At 38.6% G+C, this 17,862-nt stretch overlaps 2 protein-coding genes across 8 annotated transcripts in view; one reads left to right on the forward strand and one right to left on the reverse strand.

Moving 5' to 3' along the window:
- LOC134798226 (microtubule-associated protein RP/EB family member 1) overlaps window positions 1–17,862 on the reverse strand; it is a 140,955-nt gene that overhangs the window by 57,874 nt on the left and 65,219 nt on the right. The gene's annotated exons all lie outside the window — the stretch shown is intronic.
- The window catches only part of LOC134798224 (heterogeneous nuclear ribonucleoprotein K), a 51,841-nt gene that overhangs the window by 25,534 nt on the left and 8,445 nt on the right, over window positions 1–17,862 (forward strand). For all 7 annotated transcript variants that reach the window (XR_010145165.1, XR_010145164.1, XM_063770593.1 and 4 more), the window contains 5 exons: window positions 6,902–7,002; window positions 12,115–12,171; window positions 12,931–12,974; window positions 13,459–13,534; window positions 13,624–13,746. Coding sequence is in view for 5 of the 7 variants with exons in the window: in XM_063770593.1 (XP_063626663.1) it covers window positions 6,913–7,002; window positions 12,115–12,171; window positions 12,931–12,974; window positions 13,459–13,534; window positions 13,624–13,746 (390 nt within the window). In the remaining 2 variants the exon portion in view is untranslated. The remainder of the gene's footprint in view (window positions 1–6,901; window positions 7,003–12,114; window positions 12,172–12,930; window positions 12,975–13,458; window positions 13,535–13,623; window positions 13,747–17,862) is intronic.

The following is a 17,862-nucleotide window of genomic DNA, read 5'->3' on the forward strand; positions in this document are numbered from 1 at the left end:
CTAAACTATTTCGCCTTCTTTCGGTTTCATGCAATACTAATTCTTTGTCTCGAATGCGGACTGCGTACTGCAGAGCAAAAGGCAGGGCGAGTAGTGGCGTAGCAAAAAATGTTTGCGACAGCTGGTAGAGAGACATTTTGATCAAGGCTGGTCGAGTTTTTTTCCACGTTTTTTGGAAGTTCGTCTTTGTGTGGGAACACCTGCCGGCGGCGGCCCGGCCGCTGGCTCCTATGCGCTCTCCAACACGCTTTTAATCGTCTCTACCTGATTCTTATATAGGGTTGCTATGACTATGGTATGTCGAGTGGACCACGTTTATGCAGAGCCTTTTTAACTATTAAAACTTTTTAGGTAGGTATACTCGCCCATATATTAAAGCATTTGTTTGGGTAGGAAACACTTTTTTCTAATCCTTGCTGATTATATCTAATACCTTTAAACGAGCAATTCTTGTTTATTTATATATATTTCGGAGATCTCGGAAACGGCTCTAACGATTTTGATGAAATTTGGTATATGGGGGTTTTCGGGGGCGATAAATCGATCTAGCTAGGTCTTATCTCTGGGAAAACGCGCATTTTTGAGTTTTTATTAGTGATGTACCGACTATTGATTTGGCCGACTAGCCGACTAATCGGCGCTGAATGGCCGATTAGTCGGCCGACTAGTCGGCCAGATCATTAGTTTCGTATGAGTTCAGGTGGAAAACAATAGTTTTGCTCCTTTGGTTGCGCTATTCATCATAATTTAGCTTAGCTAAAAGGTGTTCTCTACAGGTTCAAATACCTATCACAAGAATCCTCGTTCAATTTCTGTCTTTAGTTCTTTTACTTTGCGATCCTAAGCAGACCGTCAGTACAGCTTGTAGGAGGTATTCCCAAGGCTCTATTTCCCGTACGTAGTCGCCAGTTAAGAACCTATCTCCTGTGGTCAGCGTCTTTACGAGCAACGTGCCCTGACTAAGTCTCAAAATTTTGCAATAACATTAATAGTTCCTCATGACTCCACCATTAAAAAAAAGAAAGTCAAAAAAAGAATAATAATAAAAAAAATACTATCGAACTTGCACATGAAATTACACGAGAATCAGTTGAAATCGACCTGTAGAGGAAAACACCAGCCCACCAACATACGATAACGATCAAACGGTCAATTATATGAACAAAAGTTTTCGTATGCACCCTGAATAGGTATTTTAGTAAAATAAACATAAAACATATGGTAAATATTGACAGTTGATTTCTTTTGTTTCTGTTTTTCTTTCACTAATAAAGTGCCGACTAATCGGCCATTTTTGCCGACTAATCGCCGACTACAAATGTGGCCGGATAGTCGGCTTTCCCGACCAGTCGGTACATCCCTAGTTTTTATATGTTTTCCGAGCAAAGCTCGGTCTCAGAGATATTAGAATACTAGCAAAAAGCAGAGCTTTGTAAGGGCTCGCGGAGGTTTTCTACCTTAACGTACCGAACCGGTTGCTGTCCGGTACGCCTGTCTGTTACAGCTTTTACTTTGTCCTTTAAAAACGTGTCCAGACGACAAAATCAAATTGCCAATATCATCCACACGTAATATACAATTTCATAAGTGCATTACATCCTACACGGTCGCCCAGTACTTTTTGTAAGGAACCCAACTGGCTTTCCTACATAATGTTGGGTCAGCGAGCCAATGTTCTTGAATTTATTTTTGCGTCCACTCCACACAATTGATCGAAAAACTATCCCGTCTGGACACCTACTGGCGGTAATCACGCTGCTCCGCACATAAACTAACACACACAGTTCCACTAGGTACAGCCAGGGTCCAGCATCAGCTCTATCTTGGGTACTGCTCTTCTAAGTTCTCATTAAGACGTGTCAGATGACCAAAACAGCGTGTGCCTATATTGCACCAAACCTGAGTTCCACTAGGTACAGCCAGGGTTCAGCATCAGCTCTATCTTGGGTACTAATCTCCTAAGTGCTCATCAAGACGAGTCGGATGGCCAAAACAGCGTGTGCCTATGTTGCAACAAACCTGAGTTCCACTAGGTACTGCCAGGGTTCAGCATGAGTTCTATCTTGGGTACTGTTCTCCCAAGTGCTCATCATGACGAGTCGGATGTCCAAAATAGCGTGTGTCTATGTTGCATCAAACCTGATCGAGTTCCACTAGGTTCAGCCAGGGTTCAGCATCAGCTCTATCTTGGGTACTACTTTCCTAAGTTCTCATCAAGACGAGTTGCATGACCAAAACAGCGTGTGCCTATGTTGTATAAAACCCGAGCTCCATTAGGCACTGTCAGGGTTCAGCATCAGCTATCTTGGGTACTGAAAGTACTGATCTACCCAGTGAACATCATGACGAGTCGGATATCCAAAACAGGGCGTGTCTATGTATGTTGCATCAAACCCGAGCTCCACTAGGTACTGCCAGGGTTCAGCATCAGCTCTATCTTGGGTACTAATCTCCTAAGTGCTCATCAAGATGAGTCGGATGACCAAACCATAATGTGCCTTTGTTACACCAAACCTGAGTTCCACTAGGTACTGCCAGGGTACTGGGTCATTTTGCTGAACTGCACGCCGACGTTTCGATTGGCGTGCAGTTCCCATACAAGTTGCAGTCGGGTTGTAGTCCGTCTGTATCGGCCCTAAGTCACTGAAGTTTGTATTAATTATGCTTATCTTTATTTATAATTTTAGCAGTTCCAAGCAATAGTAACACTAAAGGCGCCATTCATTAATTACGTAAGACAATTTTTGCTAGCTTTTGACCCCCTCCCACCCCTATGTAAGAAATAATAAGAATAGGCTGACCCCGTCCAGCCACCAATATAATTTATTTTCAAAAAAATATTTTTATGAATGTTTATTTGTACCTGTACAAAGGTACTTGAGCTCGTTTAAGCTAACTCTGCACCGTGTTTGATAGCATAGAGTGTGGAAGTATTATTTTAAACGTCATAATTTCATAGAAATTAAAAAAATATATCGCATCTTTGTGATCTTACTTAAGAACTATGAAAACCCCCTCCCACCCCCTTGTAAGAAAAAATAAGATATGTTCGACCCCCCCTCCACCCCAAAATCGTCTTACGTAATAAATGAATGGCGCCAAAACTGTATCTCGAACTGAAAATACCCGATTTAAGTTTGCTAACACAACATGACTGATCATCACATCGTCAGCGTCACAAAACATACGAGTAAATTGACCTCCGCAGTAAATATACAGCAAGATTGATTGTTCTAGTAGGTATTCACAAAAACTTAATTGCTAAAATGGGAATCAAACCAAGTGAAGCGAGGTGGGTTGAATCCAAAATTGTACCCACTTTGGTATTCATCGTTGTTAATGGCGTAAGCGCCATCGACATTATTAAACTTGAAAACACCACATAGGTATCGTATTGTCTGAATACCCACAACACAAGCCTTCTTAAGTAGTCAATTAAGTCAATTTGTATAAGAATGTCCAATATTTATTTATTTATTTATTACTAACGCCATCTGTTAGAGAAAGAAATAATTAACATTAGCACGAATGTTAATTCATCATTTTGCCAACAGATGGCGCTAGTAGTAATACAAAGTGTTATTACTTTATTTTATTTTTTTAGGTTTATAAAATGATATTTTTATGTTTGATAACACATCTAGACATGAATTTAAATTACTATGTTAAATTTCAAACCTAACAGTGCAGTAGTTTTTCCGTCAAGTGTACCACAAGAATGCATAGTTCGTCGATTAGTGATAGGGCTCGCTTCGCTCGCCCTAATAATATGTAATTATGTATGTATAATAAATAATTATTCCATTTCTCAAAAATAAAACACAAAATACATGACATCAGAGGTAAACAACAGGCGGTCTTATGTCTAATAAGCTATCTCTTCCAGCCACTATCAATATTGCACAAAATCTACCAATATTACTTATACAAACAAAGTATGGCATAGGTTTTAGCATAGAAGTACAGCGTCTTGTTTTTTTTTATTTTGAGGTTATTTTGCATGATAGGTTCCTATTCGTTTCGTAGCTCGTAAAGATATACAAGTATAAAGACGACAAAAAATCCAGACAAGTATTTGAGGCAAGCTACTTTGATAAACAAGTGTTGATAAATACTCGTCTCAGATGAACCCTAAAACCCAAATGTATCCTAGTGACTGATAGCTGAAACTTTCAGAATTTAGTGTTAGTAACCCTTTGGTGCGGTCGCGAATTGCGAGCGGCACCTGCGAAGTGTCAGTGACCCCGGCACCTGCTGCCGGCAGACGCCCTATTACCATACGCTGGCACTGAAATTGCTTATGTTTTTACGAGGACTTCAATTTTGAAGCCATGTGTTATGTTCGGTGTAAGATGTACGCATTGTGCAATTTTGATAGACGTCAGGCAAACGGACTGCAGTTAGAGACTATACGATTAGGGAATGCAATAACCGGCCAAACTTCATAACCGGTTACGGTTATGCCCGAAAATTAACCGAATATCGGTTGTAATCGGTTACGGTTATTTTCGACGAAAAATTATAAATTTACAATGAAGTAATTAAAAAACTACAAAAATCTTTATTTTAGTACCTACAGTATTAGGGAATGTGAGTAAAAGTCTTCGTTTTTTAATAAAACACAAATACAGTAACAGTAAAATATGACTTTGGACGTGATACAATATTCAATAAAAATATTTCATAAATAAGGGAAGTAAATTTAGTACAATTTTGTTATTAATGACAAAATTATAGTCACAGTCACAGCCCAAAATGGCACGATTTTGTAGCCATTAGATGATGAAAACATACAATTTAAGTCATAAATAAATAACCGAAAATAACCGTAACCGGTTATTCGAGTCTCCAATATTCGGTTATGAAATTTTGTCAAAATAATCGGTTATAACCGAATATTTTGGTTACGGTTATAACCGATTTGCATTCCCTATATACGATTCTACTGAGGATTCAGTACAATCTATCAGTCTAGTTATGCTATGTGCTTATTTTTATTTATTAGTTTAATGGAATAATTAGTTTCCTCTGTCATATTATACAATTTCATTTTATTTGTATAATTTTTATAAATATATCTGGTGATCTAATCTACGCACAGGTGTTTTTATTTTAGTTGGCGTAGGTACCTACGCAAAAAGTATCCGAAAGATTTAGCAGTTTTCAAATAATTATGTTACTGACCTGACTTGTTCGAAGACTTCGAAGTTCCAAACGTATTTGGGCATTGCCTAATATTTCGCTTGAAACCTTTATATTGTTTCTTAATTAATATGAACTATAGTTACTTAAGTAATAACGAAAAACTAAAGAGTATGCATTAAATTGAAAAAGGTGTTTGAAGAATAAAAAATAAATTAAACCCTCACCTGCACAAGAGAATAGTGCAGGGTTGCGGCGTACTGCAGTCATGTTGGCAGCTCCACACGCTAGCTCGAAACTGCTAAGCTACGTGCTTAAATAATATCGGTAAATGCAGCTGTTTATTGATTTTACAAATGTCCTGCTGTCTGTGGGTTGATTTTGATGGGTTTCCTGCGTTTGTCATAGGTTTTGTCAAACAACATATTTTATAAAACAACCCAAACTCAATCGTCCCTTAGAATAATCTTGAAACTGTGCAACATACATAATAAGTATATATAAAAAAATGTAAAAAATATAAAACAGTATTAAAGCAATAGGTAGAGTCAGCAATACTATTCTATTCGTTTATCACCTTTGCATACAAACTTCTTTACAGGGGGGTATCTTTTCTCTGCAGCTGACGGTACCACGTTGTTGGTTGTGAGACAATGTCTAATTACACCTCTCTGTAAGTAGCTCGTATTATTGACAGCCGCCAAAGTTATAGCCTTTCAAAACAACACATAATGTAGGTTAGTAATCAATCCGTAATTAAGGTAGCGGAATCGATAGCAGCCAGGCGCCGCCGGGCCGCCCCGGCGCGTCCTGCATCCTGTCCTGTCCCTTGCCCCTAGCTGCTCTCGTCAACCGGTTACAAGGACCAGCCCTATCCGCAATAATAATTACTTTGTTATTATCATTGCAACTACAAAGTATTTCAAAAACCCGTTTATGATACCATCTGACGCTACTAAGCATGTTGCCATTTTGATGAGAGTATGTAGCGCTAACTGGCAGATAGTGAGATAGTGGTGCACCGGAAAAAACTAACAAAATATCCAACCATAATATACATAGGTGTGGGTATAGCCCTATTGAATATATTTTTTCCCGGAAAAAACTTCTTAAGTTTGGACCCTAAAGTCTGCACCGAAAAGTAAACAAAATATTCTTTGTATATTTCGGTAAAAACCATGCTCGCTGGGGGACATAGCGCGATAGCGCTACCTCTTGTTATAATAAGGTACTTGTACGCGAATACGCTGAACAGTTCGCGACAGGCCCTCGACTCGAGTATTACCAGTCCAGTGGTGATATAGAACGACCACCGCACGTTGTTAATGGCTCTATTTTCATCTCTGTAAACGGATTCCGCGCGGTACGCCATTTCAATATTTACGATAATTGTGCACTTACGCTTGGTTCTTGTTTCTGATCAGGGAATGCATGCAAAGTATCTACATTCTTGCATAGAAATTCAATTTTATTACAATAATATGGCGGAAAGGGTTATGGAATGCTCCCGTAGCTTTAGTAACATTCAAAATTTCAGTTTATCTATTTTACTGTTTGTTGCGATTTTACCATTTACTGTATGGTTTCTTTTTAAATAATTAATCTAGAAGAGAAGGTTTATCTTCCCATTATACTGTACCTAAGCCCGTAGGGCTTTGCAATATTTTTTACCTTTTAGTGTTATCTCAATACATTTATTTCCAAGAAGAAAGTTACAGTAAACGGTTGAAAGTACAAATTGTTTCATTTGTTTGTTCAGATCACATCGCGATGAAGCGGGACGCGTACGGCGACGACGGCCCCGCCATGAAGCGGCACCGCCAGCCGGATGACGAAGTTACCTTCCTCATACCTAGCAAGGTGAGTCTCATACCCTAAGTGTAAGGCCTGAGTGGACGCTCGAGTTAGGCGTGCAGCGGGGCGAGGTGTGCAGCGTGCATATTAAACAAATGCAAACGTATAGGAGCGGCCTTGGTGCACGCTGCTCAAATCACTTGTGAGCCCGACGCCACGCTGCACGCCCCGCTGAACGCTCCGCTTCGAGCGTCCACTCAGGCCCTCCACTAAGCCGGAGTCTCCAAACTACGGCTCGCGCGAGTCGGATCCGACCGCGAGCCTACCAATCAGGCTTACCAAAAGGAAGTGAAGGCCTGGCGGTGGCTCTCAAGGGTCTCAAGTCAAAAACTTTGGAGGCTCAGGCACTAAAGGGCCCCACAGATTACCACTTCGCCGGACGATATCAGCCTGTCAGTTGTTCGGAACTGGCACCTTTTGCGTTTAACTGACAGGCTGATATCGTCCGGCGAATTGGATATTGTCAAACATCATGAGTCGAGAGTTCGAGACCCAAACCACTATTATGGCTCAGCCACAAATTACGTTAGGTACACGAGTGTCATGGGTTTTTTTGGGGTTCCGTAGCCAAAATGGCAAAAACGGAACCCTTAAAGTTTCTTCATGTCCGTCCATCCGTCTATCTGTATTTCACAGCTATCTCGTTTTATTAAAAGGTTGCAACGCAACTGCCTCGTATATACGCCCTTTTTCTTCTATGTCTTTTTCATATGTTATGAAGTTACGGAACCCTTAATAATACGTGGCCCGACACACACTTGGCCCGTTTTTTACCCCTGCGTAAAATCACTCTTGATATTAACTAACATGGTATAATAATATACTCCGCCTGGTACTCTATTCCGAGATTCGCGTATGACCTAACTGACACGGGCCTACGTCATCATGCTGTTTACAGGTTCTCAAACTTTAAAATGTGGGAGAATTTTAACCAACGGTGAAAATTATTTTAACGGCATTAATTTTAAGTTATTCATGTAGAAACATAGTAAAATAAAACAAATCGAATGTATTAAATTAAACTTTATTTATCTATACAAGACAAACGTTTGAAAAACTAATTCACAGTTACACATTAATTACCAAGCTTACGACGTGAAAAGTTTGGAAAACACTGCGACTGCTGACACTGAGCGAGAAGGAAATAACAATTAACACGCGTTCGACAAGGATGACGGTCAGGGCATGAAGTTATCTAGATCCGAATTGTCAAATGTGACAGCGCTATCCTGTGTTGCCAGTAATGTAAACAGAATTACCCGAACGTCTGAAATTTCATTCGTGAATCGGAAGATATTGCTAACGAATAATTAAAAATGACGTGTTATTGTAAAATTTAAGATAAAATACATATAAATGAAAATTATAATATTATAAAGAAATATTTTAACTTATTAACCATATAGGTATAATGTACCCATGTAACATGTTATGTTGAAATAAAGTGGCAATGTTATTGTGACGTAGGCCCGTGTCACTCTGGGAATAGAAGACCATGTTTTATTAGACCATGATTAACTAATTCGTATTGGTCGATTCCCAAAAACTGGCGTGGATTTTATATGACAATTTTGACAGTTCAGTACAAGTCTTGCGACAGCTCTTGTGTATTCACCATTCACCACCAATCAACTATAAATTTCTAAACCGTACCGTAGCTGCGCATCACGTAAAATAGTCTTTCGTAACGTAATTTAGTGATAAATAAGTTTATACAAATTAATATTTGAATCTACGTAGGTACTTACGTACTCTTAATGCTGATGCGACTGTACGAGGGTAGTCCCAGAAGTGACCGACCTGACAAAGAAAACAAAAGAAAATCTAAACTTTTTTTTATTATTTTTCTACATAATCTCCTTTTAGTTCCATGCACTTAGCCCAGCGATGTTCGAGAGCTTCAACACCTTGTTTGTAGTGAGATTTGTCGAGGTCTTCAAAATACCCATCAACCGCAGCCTCCACTTCATCATTGCTGGCAAATCTTTTACCACCAAGCCATTTTTTTAAATTAGGAAACAAAAAATAATCGGAAGGGGCCAAATCAGGCGAATAGGGTGCATGAGGAAGTAATTCGAACTTTAACTCGCGGATTTTGGTCATGGCCTTGGCACACGTGTGTACTGGTGCATTGTCTTGGTGAAACAAAATTTTTTTTTTTCGCCAGATGTGGTCGTTTTTGACAGATTTTTTCACTCAATTGATGCAAAAGGTTGGCATAATACTCGCCATTGATAGTCTTTCCTTTCTGAAGATAATCTATGAAGATTATCCCACGGCAATCCCAAAAAACGGAGGCCATGACCTTTCCTGCTGATGGAACTGTTTTAGCCTTCTTTGGGGCCGGTTCTCCTCTTCGAGTCCATTGCTTCGACTGTTCTTTCGTCTCTGGTGTGAAATAATGCACCCACGTTTCATCCATAGTAATATAACGCCGCAAAAACTTCGCTTTATTGTTGTGAAATTTTGCCAAACACTCGGTCGAAATATCTTCGCGATGTATTTTTTGTTCGTCTGTGAGCAATCGCGGCACCCACCTTGCGCACATCTTTTTCATATCCAAATTTTCAGTTAATATGCGATGTACAGCACTTTTTGAAATACCTGCCATGTCTGCTAGCTCGCGTACTTTCAATCGACGGTCATCTAATACCATTTTCTGGATTTTTTTTACAGTTTCTGGCGTAGTCACTTCATTTGGTCGACCACATCGATGTTCATCTTCACAACTAGAGCGACCTCGTTTAAACTCTGCCACCCAATATTTTACTGTTGTAAACGATGGAGCAGACTCCCCCAAAGTAGAATCTAGCTCCGTTTTAATACTAGTTGGACTAAAACCTTTCAAATGAAAGTATTGTATCACATAACGATGGCCAATTTTCTCCATGTCGGAAAATTTGTTCACAGCGTTCACTATTGATGGCTACTAAACAAAAGACAAACGACGCTATGTGTTCGAATTTCAAATTTAAACTTTATAAAGAGGTATTCTGTTTTAAAAAAGTATTTACTCAAAATAAAAACCTCTTTAAGTGTGTCAGGTCGGTCACTTCTGGGACCACCCTCGTAACACTGAAACTCTCACAGCCAAAGACAGACGGTATAACTCCATTAAAATGCAATCATTCCGCATGCTAAATAGTTACAAGAAGTTTCGACAGAGATGAGCAAATATGAACAAAGAGCTTGCCGGTGCCGTGTACCTACTTGACTTAAAGGGCCCCTCCGTAGGTCCGTGTTCTTGTATCATTTTTCGCATGTTTTTGAATTTTAATTTGGTGTAGGTTAAAAAAATAAATAATACCGGTCAAATGCGAGTCGGATTCGCACACGAAGGGTTCCGTGCCATTACGCAAAAACGGCAAAAAAACGTGCATAAATTGTTACAAATTTTTAAAGTGCGTTTTAGACCTCTGTTCGTGATTTTTCTATCGAGCGAAAGTCAAAAAATCTGGATTCGAATCGATGATGTCACTAGAGAAAATCCTCAAGATTGCTAATTACATTTTCGGCAACCGTATTGTGATCTAAAAAAGCGGTACGATTTTCAAAAACTCCGCTCTTTGAACCTACGGCACCTTAAGTTCGGTGCATTACTGAGGCAGCATATTGATGAGAAAAACTCAGGCTTAGATCAAGACAGCATTCACAAAGCCTGCTTAATTATTACTGATGAAAGACCAGTAGATGGCCTACCTTTGTATCTACGTCCAAACTCTAAACGTAAACTGCTCAGACAGGTCATTATTCTGGTCTCTCCATTGCCTTTTCTTTTTTTTGTGTAGGTAGAGTCCCTGGCTCTTAGTACAGTGGAAACTGGATAAGTGGAACCTGGGTTAGTGGAAAACCTCTTTAAGTGGACCCAAGTTCTCGGTTCCAGTCCCTTGGCAACGAATTACCTCTATAAGTGGAATTTTGGGACCTCTATAAGCGGAATCCATTTTTTCGAAAATTTCTTATTTTTACCTCTGTAACTGGAAGCAGCCGTCTCCGAAACCTCTATGAGTGGAATAGCTCGGCGTTATAAAATTTGTATTTTTAATAAACCGTCACAAGGAGGGTAGTTTGTTTCGTTAACATTATGGTTCGTGTTTTAACTACGTATTTTGTATGAGATCACACATCGTTCAGTTTTTTTTTGCATTAAAGTACAATCGGTACATTGATTTATTTAACCATACTGGTTTCTCTTGCATAAATAAATATTAGGAGTGATTTTGTTTTTGTAATTTTGAAAATTGTATACGAGTAGGTACTGTGGATTATTTACAGTATTGCTTTTTTTAAAGTCAGGATTACATACCTATTTTTGTTAATACATACATATCTACATACATATTAAATAAAAGATGATTATTTCAGTCTTGATCATACCATACGTGACCTCTATAAGCGACATTACTAGCATCCACAACCTCTGTTAGCGAGAGCCTCTGTAAGTGAGAAAATGTTTTATTTGAACCTGGTTTAGTGGAAAACTGGATAAATGGAAAACCTGGATAAGCGGATCTAAACAGCCGGTCCCTTGCGATTCCACTTATCCAGTTTCCACTGTACCTACATTTATTAGAATAAGCGCCACTTGCAGTATCCCGCTAACCCGGGGTTAAGCGGTTAAAGCGTTAACCCAGTTCAAATTGTTATGGTAACCTTGGTAACTCCAGGTTTAACCGGTTAACCCCGGGTTTGTGAGATGGTGCAAATGGCCCTAAGAAAGATAAATTAACAATTTATTGAAAACAGAATCGTATAAATTATAATAATAAAAATAAAAATATACTGCGTCTTTTCGACGAAAGCATTTCAAAAAATTTCACTGACACGGCGATGTACATTTGGGCGCAAGCTACCCAGTATCAAGTATGACAGCATACGTCATACATAACTCATATCTAACATAACACAAGTATGTATTCCTGACGCCATTGGTGCTGAAAATATGAGTACCTAGTGTTAACAGCTAGGGACACATTGTATATTAGCCACTAATGTATTTTATATAGGTTTATTAGACAGCGTTGTCTAAATTATTTTAATTATTGTCTAATGAATTACACTAAGAACCCGTTATAGCTTATTGGTAGTTACCGTCATTAAATTACAATTTTGTGACAGGTGGCTGGATCTATCATCGGCAAAGGAGGCACCAACATATCAAAATTGAGAAGCCAGGTCAGTATTTAGCATTAATCGAACGTAGGAAATACAAGAAGTAATAATAGTGTCATAAAGTACCTCTACTATTACCTAAATTAGTCTACACTTGTAACTTCCAGATAAGTATTCGGATGTAATAGTTTCTACATTTTAATCAGCCATATTTTATTTATTTTATGATTTGTCTAATTAATTTTGATTGTACGAACAGGAAGTAGAAAAAAGGGTATGAACAATTATTGTAATGTCTTTTTCATCCATTTCCGTACACTAGGTGATACATTGTAAGTAAGATGTAAATTATACTACTAACCTTTTTTACTGCAGGTCGGATAACATAAACCTTACATACAACTTATTTGTTAAGAACCGTCTAGTGGAAACACAATAAAAGAACAACACCCGACCCATGTCTCCTAAACTATTCGGTGATGTTCGCATTTTGACCTCTCTAAATTAGCCTCGAGTGCTAACATCACCCGTCTTGAGCATAACATAAAAACAAGAGCGCGTGCCGGTGGTCGTCACGGCCACCGGAAATCGCGCCAGCGGCTCGTCCATAGGTTGTAGACAGAATAACCCCCCGGCAGCCAGTTGCAGGTTTTAGCGCCCCCGTCACGCCTACTTGGCGTGTTGGCGGCGCACCGGCCGGCTCCCGGCGCCCGCACGCTCCCGGGCGCCCCGAGACGGCCGGTGCGCCGCTACAGCGAGTCTTGGTTGCCGGTCCCGCCCCGCTGGACGCCGCTGCCCCGCACCCGCCGCCCCGCCACGCAGTACAAAGCCTCTATAACAGTCCCAGATTGCCCCGGCCCCGAACGGTAAACTATAACGTCAACATCTACTCTCAACAAAGTTCATAATGACCGAGAAGAGCGGCGCTTGCGCTCCGCTCGTCAACAGTCAGGTGTCGGATCGTGTTTTGGCCGCTATCACCCGGCGCTAGGTGCTTCATCCCGTCTCGACCACCCGTCCCTATCATACACTCCGCAGGACGATGCACTCTCACACAGAACGACCCCGGCTCTGTCGAGCGACGTTCTCCCGCAACACTAGTTGTTCTACAAGCGTTCCCTAGGACTGTATCCCATCACTCGGTATTTCTCTCCGCACAGGACCGCTCCGACCGTTCTGATTCCCTGCGCGTTGTTCGCCATCAATACTTCATCGCCATCATGCTTCCCGTGCAAATCCCACCCGGCAAACAGACCTCCCTGACCGTTGATTTGATACGTTGTTTGATATTGTATTGTGTTGTGATGTATACTCGTTTGGGACCAAATTTTAACCGCGACGTTTTTTCAGGGTACTCTCCATAGCGGCACCGGAAGTGGAGACGATATTGGATATTGTGAAAGATATCCTTCCCAATTTGGCTGATGTAAGTTTCATTTGCGATGTGTCTCATTAAAGGTTTCTATAATTAATGCGATTGAAACTACAACATTAATATCTAATTTGTTATAATAGGCTGGTGGACCGCATAAGGGAGGAAACAGCGATGAAGATCTCGACGTCCGTCTACTGATCCACCAGAGTCGAGCGGGTTGCGTGATCGGCAAAGCTGGCGCCAAGATAAAGGAATTGCGAGAGGTAAGACCGCATTTAACCTTTTCAAAGTAAATGTTCTATTTATCGGCGCCTACATAATTGATAGGAGCGTGACTAGCGAGCAGATGCAGAGAGGCTTATAATAATGTGCTGAGGTGTTGGTGGGTAGGGTACAGTTATTTCGGAATGTTTTTTAGTACGTCGATATTTGGCCCACGTGGTGCTCAGGATGGAGCAGATGCGAGTGCAGCTGCCGCGGTGGATCTCGAGCTTTTATCTATTTATCGGACGGATGTTTTAAAAGATATTGCTTAAGTTTGTTTTAGTATACGTCAATACCAGACACAATGAATTAAACACGACATGAACGGAGAAATTACTTCGTCTTAATCCTGAGCTATTGCTAGAGGGGGCTATCGCAAAATTGTAGTTTTTATTTTGAATTTGTACACGTTTTTACCAAGGGAAACTAGGTTACATTTTCAAGGGCAGACTCCAAAAAAAACCCAGGTTGAAGTTGGCTCGATAAAAAAAATCACGAACACTTTCTAATTTTTACTTAATTTAAATTGTATATCATTTCATTACTCTGCATACCACAGCAGTATAATTTTACTGCAAAGAAGCTAGTGATATAGCCGAGGGACAGGACGAGCAAAATTTCAAACAGAATTTAAGTATGTACTTATATATTATCTCAATAACAAAACTTCCCTAAGACTTGGACAAGGAAGGAGGAAATACAAAATTCGCAACGAGTGGCGATTTTTAAAACACGACCGAAGGGAGTGTTTTAAATCGACACGAGTTGCGAATTACCTATTCGCACGTGTATCGCACAACGTTTTACAGTACATATGACCCTTTAAATTTTCGATATAGTTAGGTACGTAATGTGCTTATTATTAGCACAGGCAGGGTGTCGTAATTAGGGCTTGCAATTCGAATATTCGAATATTCGAATTTGTCGAATATTCGACCTGTTTTGATATTCGAATATTCGGCCGCTCAGGTTTCGAATATTCGAATATTTTTTATTAGTATAAAAAATCTATTTCATCCGCTGTAGTTACAGTTTCTGTGTATTTTCCGGGTATTTACAGTGAATGAGGAACGATAGGTACCCAAATACGAAGGAAATAATATTTTTACTGTATTCCTCTCGATAGACTTCGTGAATACAGTGAAACTTAACTCAATTTGAAAGAAAACGAAATCAAAAAGTATGTTATTTTTACGGTGCGTAAGTTTTAAGTTATAAAGGTCTTTCTGTTTATTCAGTGCAAGCGTGCGTTAAGCGATTTTTTGAAGACTAAACCTTGCCCGCACTTATCGCAATTCTCAAATTTGATCATACCAAACCTGCCCAAGTAGGTAATCTAACTATGCACCTTTAGCTAACGAATAGTCCACCCAGTAGTCAACTAACTTTTTCCCTTAAATATTCCAATATTATATAATTAAGTCGACCTTTAGGAATAAAAACTTGCCAAAACAAACAAAGTCAATTAAGATTCAAAATACAATGGAATTAGGTACATGCCTTTTTACAGGCCTCTGAGTGACTACAAGTTAATTTAAATCAAAAAATAATTACCTACAAAAAAAAATATCTTACATACCTAGGTGTTTGGATGGTTAAAGTTATATTATTTCACGCAACGACGCATTTATAATAAAAGTTTTATCTAGAAATATTGAATACGTCTTATTTTGGCGTTTTCTTGTTTTTATAAATGTGGGCATCTCATAGTAGGATGATAAAATCTAGTTAATTTCTGCAAAATATCATTAGTTTTAGCAATATGTGAAAAAAGCTTTTGAATAAAACGATAATAAACCGATTTCTCGTTCTTTTTCTTATTTTTTATAATATTCGAATAAATATTCGAATATTCGAATATGTCGTCAGAAAAAGTCGAATATTCGAATACCTGAAAGTTTCGAATATTTGCAAGCCCTAGTCGTAATGGAGCACTAGACTGACAGTACTGTACTGATACAACTCGCGCGATGGCCATATATTCCGTCGCAAATCTCGCGCGGCGCGCCATATCTTTTGTTCTGATCTAATTTCCTGGCTTTACGTCACCTCTTAATCAAAATGTGCTCGTAAACGCCCTCTTTATCATTTTAGTTTTTATGATTGTTTGTTACCTACTCTATGACATTGGTTGTCAGTCTAACTTGTCCAACAATACTAGTAAATATGTAGTTTACGCGGAACAAACAAGTTTTACTGTTACATACTATAGCCTCGTTATGCATATCGATTCAACCCTTGCTAAAGTTTTAAAACGTCTATCGTGGGTCCTGGAAACAGTCATTTCTAGCTCTACCGTTCCGTTCCGTAACCCGTAACTTACTTATTTGTTTCCCCGCAAGGTTTGTAAACTAAGCTAACACATTTTTTATTTTACTAACGTTGGTACTTAACCTTAAAATATTTGTTCAGAGGCGATTTTCTTACCTAGACGTAATAACAAAAAACGTGGACGTATCATTTAGGGAAGGATGCAGCGAGTTTTGATGTCTTTTTGTTCCGATCAGCTGTTCTCGTCGCTTTGTTATACTTATTCTTTGTTAGAAAGCAAAATTCTAACATTAGTTCAACAGACTTGCTTGTATGGTTCGACTTAATACATAATTGTCTATTACATTGTATGGATACCTACAGTAGGTGTTCAAAGATTATATGGTTAGAAACATGTTAGAAACGACCTGTCATAATTTTTTAATTTACCTCTGGCGTCGAATGATGGACAGTTCATTTTTATATGGAATAGCTGTCAAGTAAATTGTTTTTAGACAGTTTTTGGAATTTTAGCATATTGTAACAAATGTAACAGTTCAATAATAAAAATACGGTAATACATACTTATCCCATTATATTTTTAAAGCCCAGAAGTGATTTGAACGAACTGTCATAAATCGACGCGAGAGGTATATACATAGAAAGCCGTCGTAAAAAAAATCTTCCTCACCACATCATTGACAACTTATATGTGACGTTCCACGGGAAAAGGTACCTTATGAGGGTTTCTAGTTTCGGAGATATGAAATGTTTTGTAAAGAGGTGAAAAAATGCTCAATTTTTTTTTATTGTGTGATCTGAAACCTTAATGCGTAACGTTTGTTTACCTGTTTTTATTTTTGTTATAAGTTAGTTATAAGCCTAGTAATGTCATCTCAGAGTTTAGTAGAAAAGGTACCTTATGAGGGTTTCTAGTTTCGGAGATATGAAATGTTTTGTAAAGAGGTGAAAAAATGCTCAATTTTTTTTATTGTGTGATCTGAAACCTTAATGCGTAACGTTTGTTTACCTGTTTTTATTTTTGTTATAAGTTAGTTATAAGCCTAGTAATGTCATCTCAGAGTTTAGTAGAAAAGGTACCTTATGGAAAAAAGATTGAAAATTCCCAAAAAAACTAGTCAATACGGGAAAAGAAGTTTGGTAGTTCTCTACCAATTTCCTGTATTAGCATTCTGCAAAACTAATTTGATAATTTCAGTTCTGGTTGGGGCGCCTCGCAAATATTATGACCGTACATAGACCGACATCACAAATCCAAGTAGTCTGCTATTATACCAAAGTTACTCTCGTCAAGTCTTTCTTAACTAGAATAATCTTCATTTGGTTTGGTCGCATGCAGTAAATCAGCCATTGGTTTGCTGAAAAATGCCAATACCCGACGCATTACCTTATGGAATATCTGAGGTCATTGAACCTCAATGCCGCTTATCTTCAATAGAAACCGAAATATATTATTGATAAGAAATAGACGATTTATACCATTACCAAAATATTATTAGTTTATCCTAACTGTTCCATCATCATCATGCCTCATCATGTAACTTAATCACAAGGTACCTTTTCATTACATACAAATTATTGGTCTTTTTTAAGATTATTATGACGAAGAACTAATTAAATTTGGGGCAGTTTAATGTAAATTAATATTTTCTATTCATAAAAGATAAACTGTAATATGATTGATATTTACTAGTGATGTATTATTAGATTTATTTCCATAAGGTACCTTTTCGTAAATGTATGGAGCAAATACTGTTATTGTTATGTAAGTTTAAAGTGGCATAAGGGGTTAAATATAGTATTTAGTTGGGGTTTTAGGATTTATTTCATTTGAATGACAGAAT

This window comes from Cydia splendana, chromosome 16, assembly GCF_910591565.1.
Source record: "Cydia splendana chromosome 16, ilCydSple1.2, whole genome shotgun sequence".
NCBI classification, from domain to species: Eukaryota; Metazoa; Arthropoda; class Insecta; order Lepidoptera; family Tortricidae; genus Cydia; species Cydia splendana.